The 8,120-nt window shown below is 46.4% G+C and overlaps 1 protein-coding gene across 1 annotated transcript; it reads right to left on the bottom strand.

Annotated features, from left to right (window-relative positions):
• Nucleotides 1–4,822: 4,822 nt before the first annotated feature.
• On the bottom strand, nt 4,823–7,373 carry LOC123083508 (benzyl alcohol O-benzoyltransferase). The gene is made up of 2 exons (XM_044505538.1): nt 6,762–7,373; nt 4,823–6,568 (listed from the first exon to the last, which is right to left on the bottom strand). Exons 1-2 carry the CDS (start codon nt 7,200–7,202, stop codon nt 5,639–5,641), a joined length of 1,371 nt encoding a protein of 456 aa, XP_044361473.1. The 5' UTR covers nt 7,203–7,373; the 3' UTR covers nt 4,823–5,638.
• Between the last annotated feature and the right edge of the window lie 747 nt (nt 7,374–8,120).

Raw genomic sequence — 8,120 nt, 5'->3', positions numbered from 1 at the left:
ATAGAGGTCAATCAAACTGGTAAGCAAGCATGCTAAATGGTATTGATGAAACTAGCTAGAATCAATGGGAGATGCGCGGAACTAGCTATTAGCTAGTACTTACTTTCGGTTGGTTAAATCGCAGTTGCGCCGGCAGTCCCGGAGCTTGTGGGGTGAACTTTTTCCAAACCCTGCCAGACAAAGAAAACAAGTACTTGATATCAGGAAATGAACAAAGTTGCCAATACAGTGCGATAATGATCGATTGAAGTTACTTCTCGAGCATTTTAGTCATGGTCGCATACTCCTGCGGATTTTTTCATTTGGAGTCTATGACGGTTAGTAGTCCCTACTCAAGCTTAATCTCTAGCAGAATAAAGTGGTACCTGCGCATGCATGCATAACTCATCAATTACATTACTATAACCTCGAGTAATAAGGGAAACCAAATATGCACAAGACAGTAACACTCACTTGTATTCGTAAGGAAAGAGTATTGTAGCTTTGTTTTGATTTTGAAGTAACGATGCGAGCAACTTGGCCTCGTTTGGTCTGGCATCATGTTTAACACTCCATTCATCCATGAGATTTGTGTTAATGAACCCAATATCACCTACTTGTCTTTTCTTCAATTCGGCGATCTTCAATCTGCATAATATAGTGAGGATAATTATATATACATGCAATGAAAGAGCTGAGCTATATATAGAGACTTAACTAATTACAGAGAAGTAGTACTTACAAACAGTAGCAAGTGATGATTGTTTTATCAAGGGCCATTTGATTGTAGAACTGAAAGGACTCCTCAAATGGAACTGACAACACATCAATTCCAACGAGGCTGTGGTCCTCTTTAATCGATAGTGACAAAGTATTTTTCCCAGACTTCGTGCAGATATCCATGTACCAATCATGGAATCTTTGCATCATCGTTGTTAGGGAAGTACTAGGTCTGACGAGAGGCTTCCCGTGCTCGAATCTGAATATGTCCACATCCTCAAATGTTCCAAAAATTATTGCATCCTCATCGGCCATGTAATCTTCAGGGTTGGTACCGGGAAGCACCCTCGGAAGATTAGTGACGATATCGCTAGACACACTAAACGGGGGGCACGATTACTTTGCTTGTTCGTCGAGCTGGGGAATTTATTTCCCTTTTCTTTGTTCTGCTTCTGGTTGTACTGCCTCCCGTTCTAGAGGCTTGACAGACGATGGACCGTATCTGTTTTGCCTCCCGCCTCTGGCTGTACATGGGGAACTTATTTTCTTTTATTTTTTTGACATTTCCATCATTTTCTTTTATTTTTTAAAAAATTGAAAAGGCGGTCCGGGGGTGCATTCGGTGGAATTTTTGGTCAAAGTTAGTAATGACGCACCGTGGGTGTGGTAAAGGCGCACCACACCCACGGTGCGCCATTACTAGTTTTGAAAAAAAAATTAAAAAAATTTAGTAGTGGCGCACCGAGGTTGTGGTGCGCCATTACTAGTTTTAACTAGTAATGACACACTATACCCTGGTGCGCCATTACTAGTTATGAAAAAAAATAAAAAAAATGTTAGTAGTGGCGCACTGAAGGTGTGGTGCGCCATTACTAGTTAAACTAGTAATGGCGCACTATCGCTTGGTGCGCCATTACTAACTTTGAAAAAAAAATTGTTAGTACTGGCGCACAGTGTATGTGGTGCGCCATTAGTATTTGGAGTTTAATGACGTACCTATATATGGTGCGCCACTGTTATATAGCAGTGGCACACCACATATGTGGTGCGCCATTAATGTCCATTTCAGCTATAGCCGTTTTCCTAGTAGTGATACGATCACCGCGGCGATGATTCCCCTCTCGATGGCACTCCGGCGCCACCGAGAGAGAGGAGGATAGGTTCTCCCCCTTGTGCTTCCTCCTTCCTGGCCTCCCCCTGGATGGGAGAGGTTCTCCCTCTGGTCCTTGATATTCATGACGATGATGGCCCCTCCGGGATCCTCCTCCATGGCCTCTGGTGATGATGGCCCCCTCCGGCAGGGTGCTAGAGAGGGCCTAGATTGATTTCTCGTGGCTACAAAGGCTTGCGGCGGTGAAACTTCCGATCTAGGTTATTTTCTGAAGGTTTCAGTATTTATAGGAATTTTTGGCGTAGGTCTCACGTCAGGGGGGGGGGGTCTCCGGGCTGTTCACGAGGCAGGGGGCGCGCCCAAGGGGGTGGGCGCACCCTCCACCCTCGTGGGCAGCCCGAGACTCTTCTGGCCCAACTCTTTCACTCCAGGGGCTTCTTTTCGTTCATAAAAAATCATCAAAAATTGGCACGTTAATTAGACTCCGTTTGGTATTCCTTTTCTGCGAAACTCAAAAACAAGAAGAAAACAAAAACTGGCACTGGGCTCTAGGTTAATAGGTTAGTCCCAAAAATCATATAAAATAGCATATAAATGCATATAAAACATCTAAGATGGATAATATAATAGCATGAATATTTTTTTAATTTATAAATACATTGGAGACATATCAGCACTCCGCCTCCTGCTCCGGCGCGTGAGGGCGGCAGTACTACGCCTCCTTCTCCACCTGCTTTGGCGCGTCCGAACATCCCGCCTCCTCCTTCGCAGCCTCGTAAGCAACGGCGACGGCGGAATACATTTCTTGGTATCAATTTTTATAGTCAGGCTTATGGAACCATGTGTATAGCTGATTGTAACTGAACATGTACGTCAGGTTTTGTGTACAGTCTTGAAAAGTAGGCAACTCTGCTCTTTTGGAGATGCAGTACATTATCCACATGTTCTCTCCCTCCCTGCAATCTTGTGTAGTCAAACTGTAGCACATTGTCAAAAGCTGTCAAACTATTGTGTTCAACATGAAATTAATGCCTAAATAATATGGTGTTAGAAGCAGTTCTCTGATGAAAACTTAGATGAAAAGATTATCCAAAGCTATCAGTAGAGAGTGGTTGCGAATGATATTTGCTACACGGTGTGTGAGGTAAGGCAACTCCAACATTCTAACACTTGTTTGATTGATTCAGAATGCTTATATACTGAAAATAGGGCAGTTCTGGGTGGCAACGTCTGTTTTTTCTGACAAAACGAATAGCCTTGTGAGTCATCTAACGCACCATCCTATCAAGACATAGTATCCCTTTTAGTGGGTTCTTTGTTCACAAAATGTCTTGAAGTGATCTTTGATTTTTCTGGATGTGCTCTGGCATGTGCATTTGGATTACCAACCAAGCCTAGATGAACTATATATTGCCAGGTAATAGGACATGTCTATTTTTTTCACATTAATTGCCTTTTTTTTCTTCAAAACTAAATATACTTAAACATAAATCATTTCATATAGATGTTCAAAGGATAATACGGCTAAAAGAAACCAATTCCTTTGTTTTTATGAAGTATTTTAAGAGGAAATCATTAACATATAATGGAAATGATTATCTGCCGTAGGGTGATGCTGGACAGCTGAAAAGCTCACAACCCTGGAAAGAAGAACGACGCGACAAAGGCGCGCGTTCCCTTCTAGTTCCAATGATAAGTGCATAAAATTCTCAGAAACGGATAGTAGAGGCCTTTCCCACACATAAAAATGCAATTGTCGTTATTTGTTTGGTTATCAATTTCATAGGGAAAATTCCGCAGATCCAACCACCACTTTTCCACAAACGCTATATTTATTTTATTTCACTTTTATTTCTAGTTCTTTATTATCATGCAAATATATCCTATTACACCTACAAAGTAGTTTATTTCTTATTTCTAGCTAAAGAAAACATTGCACGTATAGTTGTATCAGTGGTTTATAGAACTTGAGAGAATATAAATCTCACCTTTAACTCCTGTCAAGGGCCGGCGAGAGGGCTTCGTTTTTAGTCGTTCCTGTCAGTTTTGTTAGCGTTTGTGTTCTGCTCAGGAAGGCGAAACGGCGGGCTCCCTAAAGATGGAATAAAGGTCTCCCCTCCTAGCCCCCGTTCCTGCGGTGCGTCTAGCATCATTGGTGGGCGTGTGGAGGTGTGTCTTGAGCGGATCTATCTTTGGTGGATTTGCTGAGATCTTGTTGGTGTTCGTCTATGTTTGTGTGTCTTCGGATTGGATCCTTCCGATCTATGTTATTCTTCATCCGCGACGGTTGTTGTTTTAGCGTGCTGGTCCTATGGGGGTCTTAGCACGACGACTTCCCAACTGTCTACTACAACAAGTTGTGGCCAACTCTGACGATGAAGGGGCGATGACGGCGGTGCGCCTTCGGCTCGCTTTAGTGCTTGTAGTCGTTGCTAGGTGGTCTACGGATCTGAATGTAATTTTTTTATTTCTGGTGTTCGTTGTACTGCCATGATTGAAGATGAATAGATAGGAATATTTCCAAAAAAACTCCTCGTTAGGTTCGACTCAACATTAATTGTGCACCTGTGATATGGGCCAATATCTTTATTGTTGCTTGTTCGGACTCAATATTAAAACATGACATGGAAATAAAATGAATATGTGTGGAAAGCTTTAGCGGGTCCACGCCGAGCAGGCCATGACCACGTGTAATGACCTGGTACAACACAAGAATTGATCTGACGGCTACAACTCTTGGGTTTGCCAGTTCTCAGCCGTTACATGAAGTAAATCCAACGGATGACAATGTAAGTTATTCCCACAGTATATATGGGTGTTGATATAGATATATGGGAAAAGCTGGTGCTCAACTGACCGATCTTTTGTCTGACGTCCGCCACGCCCAATGTCTTCCACGTGTCATCATGAGCCCATGCGCCACATCTCTCCCTCATCCTTATCTTCACTGAAACGCTAGCCACATACTGTATTCTTGTAACTTGGCACCAGTTTCCAAAGGCAGACCGCAACAAGCGGTCCGCTGCAGGCTCTCCAGGAAGGAACTGCGTGAGGGAGGGCAACGAGGACGACACAACCTCCGCTAGCGGTGGCCTCCCGACCATGGCGGGGCGGTTGGGCCTGAGCGGTCACCGTGGAAGCCACCAGGTGTCGACGGTAAGAGCCATGCCACCTCTGCCGCGGCGTGATCCAGACCGGAGGTCCCCGCCGCAGAAGTTTCCGCGAGACCGTCAGGTCAACATCACGTAGCAGAAGCCGTCCATGTCCATCAGGACGTGCGGACGCACGCGCGACGAGTTTCTGCAACAACGGCAGAGTTGAAAAACGGCGACGGCAACAACAACGGTGCGCTGCGACATCCTTTCATTACAAAATAAATTCTGCAATATCATCCATGTTGTAGAAGTTTTTTCTGCAACATCATCTCTGTTGCAAAAAGATGAAGCTGGAAAAAAAAACTCTGTTACAAATGTTTCTGCAACAAGAGCTTTGTTACAAAGGCTTCTGCAATACGGTCTTTGTTGCAGTAGTGAGGGCGGACGTGGGTCGTTGGATAACGCAAGATCTAACGGCCGTCGAGTGGGCGGATCTTTTTAAAAGATTCCCCGGTCGACGCCTAGCACAACCCTAGATATATAGTATTCAAATTTTTTTGAGGGGAAGTCCATCATGGCTATCTTTATTAATAATTTGAATCATGCACACATCGTTTGGTAAAGAAAAAAGTGACTAAACGCAGAAGCATCTAGCTGGTCGAGATTTCAGGTACAAGCTTTGATGGTCAATTGAAACTGTGATAGCAGATGACGATTCAACTCAGATGGCAGATCACATCTTGGGAAACGTGTCAGCCAATGCCGGGCGCATGAGCTTGCCCATCTCGTTAACGAACTTGTCCATGGTGGGGCTGGGCATGCACACGGGGATTGCAATACCCTCCTCGTCCATGGCGTTCCTTACAGCAATGAAGAAGCTGCCGACGCCTGGTAATTCGACGACTCCGCCATTCGCCGGACCAGCATACACCGGCTTGCCCCAGCCGAAGTCAAGGTCGTGGATTCCAACCTTGGTCACATCCGACACGAGGTAGGTGCGTGCCACCGCAAAGTGTGGCCGCCCATGTTGTGCCATGAGCGCTGCCACGGAGAGGATGTACTCCACATCCACCTCCCGCTTCGCCTTCATCACCAGCTCCACGGCGTAGCTCACAGGGTTGGCGAGCAAGTCACCGGCAGTGGATATGGCGACCGGGGAAGCGAAGGCGTTGCCATAGTAGCCGACGGGGATGATAGTGTCTTTTTTGCCACGGATGTTGACGGTACAGATTATCCTCATTTCCTCGTCGGCATGGGGGTCCAGAGCTGCCGTGCGGCACCTCCACAGGCACCCCGTGATGACCTCGAAGTTGGTAGCTTCGCGGTTGAGAGCCGACGGGAGGTGGGATCGGATGGCGGAGATCTCCCGCCACCCAATGAAGAAGGAGCGGTGCACCATGAATTCAAAGGGCGCAATGGCGCCACTCATGTCCACCACATCATCGTACTCACGGTGCGCAAAGCGTGGTGGGAGTAGTACATCATCGTTCAGCAGCGGCGCTTGCAGCAGCTCGCGTCCCCAAACCGGCCGCACTGTTGGCGCCGGCGCACCCCGAGCAACCTCCGCGATAGCACCCAGGAGCTGCACCATCCCCGCCGCATCTGCCATCGTGTGCTGTATCCTCACAGCCATGACGAAGCCGCCGCAAGCGAGCCGTGTCACCTGCATGCATGCAAGGCTCACTATTGGGTAGACACGTTATATAGTTAGGGTACATTTTAGATGGTTTTCAAAAGTCTCAGCCGATTCTGAAAAGTGCATTATTTTCCCGTTTATAATCCAGTGCATTTTTTGTGAAAAGTGTTGCCTGTTTTTTTTTTAGGTTTACCCATGCCGAAAGTCGACGAAAGCATACCTGGAAAAGGAGGAGCGGGCAGTCGAGGATACCGGAGGAGCCGGGGACGTCGAATAGTAGCTCGTCGAGGCACGGGAAGGGCGGCCCCAGGGCCGCATCAAACTGGTCGAGGCGGACATCGGCGTCAGCCTCAACGAACAGCACGCCCTCGCCTGTGCAGTCGACGGCGAGCTTGCGGCCCTTGAGCTCCCTCATCCGCCCCGCGAACGGGTAGTAGTGCACGAGCACCGCCGCTATGGCGCCGCGTAGTACAGGCGCAGGGTCATCGTCCCGGCCGTCGTGCTGCCGGAAGAAGTGGATGACGGGGAGCTGGAAGCGGAGCCCGTCCTGGTCGTCGATGTCGGAGAGCCTCTTCAGCTCCCGCGGCGTAGGGGCCGCGGGCGGCACCAGCACCGCAAGCTTCCTCCTCACGGTGAACTCCAACGCTGACGAGCTGGCCATGCCTATGCACTTGTGAGTATGTATGAGGAGCTAAAAAGGAAGGTGATAATACACACATCTGCGATCGATCAGCTGCTGCTATTTGTAGGTATATATAGCCAGGGGCGTAGCCAGGCCCCGGGCTGCCCAGGCCATGGCCCTGGGCGTGCAGTGGAATTCCTTCGTTGTCAACAGTCGCGGATTGTAGCTACAGTAACATGTGACCAGGGGCGTATTATTTTGCATGCGAATCGACCGCTACTTCGTCGGTTGGCTTTGAAACTATCTTCACACTCAAAATAAACCGTTACGTGTGACCTGTCAAAATTTGACTTTTTTTTGGGTCAGTTTGCTATACATAAGTCATTAAGTGCATGCATTTAAACTATAGAAAATATTAAGTCAGTTCAAAAATTATGCAAAATCCAAGAAAACAATTTATAGGTAGTATACTGGATGTAAAAAAAATGTATTGTGCCATGTAACATTAAATTTTTTATTGGGTATACTAGTTATATTTGCGGAAGTCATATCAAAGGACTTTGCCGAGTGTAACCCATATGTAATGTTATCCATCCTCATTTACCTATTTATTTGGTAGCACATATTATCAACTATGACGGCTTCTTTGTCACCGTAAAGGAATTAGCAGGCTCAATCAAGTCTACGGGCATGCTAAATGATAGGGTCAGCAAAGTAGGCATAAATGCCATCTGGAAGAAGTTGCTAGCCTCATCAAGGAAAGTTATCATGGCATTGAGAGTTAGGGTAAGAAAACACGTAAACAAGTTGCTTTCAGAACGAGGCTAAATATGAAGACCATCTAATGTTATATGTTGAAAATGTAGACACAGATGCATAAGTTTGAAACTATCGGTGATGAAGTCTGGCAAAATTCACCAAGAGTATGCACCTTGACCTTAAAGAATAGTAATCATT

The sequence above is a fragment of the Triticum aestivum genome, chromosome 4A (genome assembly GCF_018294505.1).
Source record: "Triticum aestivum cultivar Chinese Spring chromosome 4A, IWGSC CS RefSeq v2.1, whole genome shotgun sequence".
Classification (NCBI taxonomy): domain Eukaryota; kingdom Viridiplantae; phylum Streptophyta; class Magnoliopsida; order Poales; family Poaceae; genus Triticum; species Triticum aestivum.
This window is presented reverse-complemented; position numbering and strand designations above follow the sequence as displayed.

What these genes read in the sequence shown, in the direction of transcription:
- LOC123083508 (XM_044505538.1), bottom strand. Translation starts at nt 7,202, where the DNA reads ATGGCCAGCTCGTCAGCGTTGGAGTTCACCGTGAGGAGGAAGCTTGCG. An exon ending in GCCCGCTCCTCCTTTTCCAG is followed by an intron (nt 6,569 to 6,761) that starts GTATGCTTTCGT and finishes GCATGCATGCAG; the next exon opens with GTGACACGGCTCGCTTGCGG.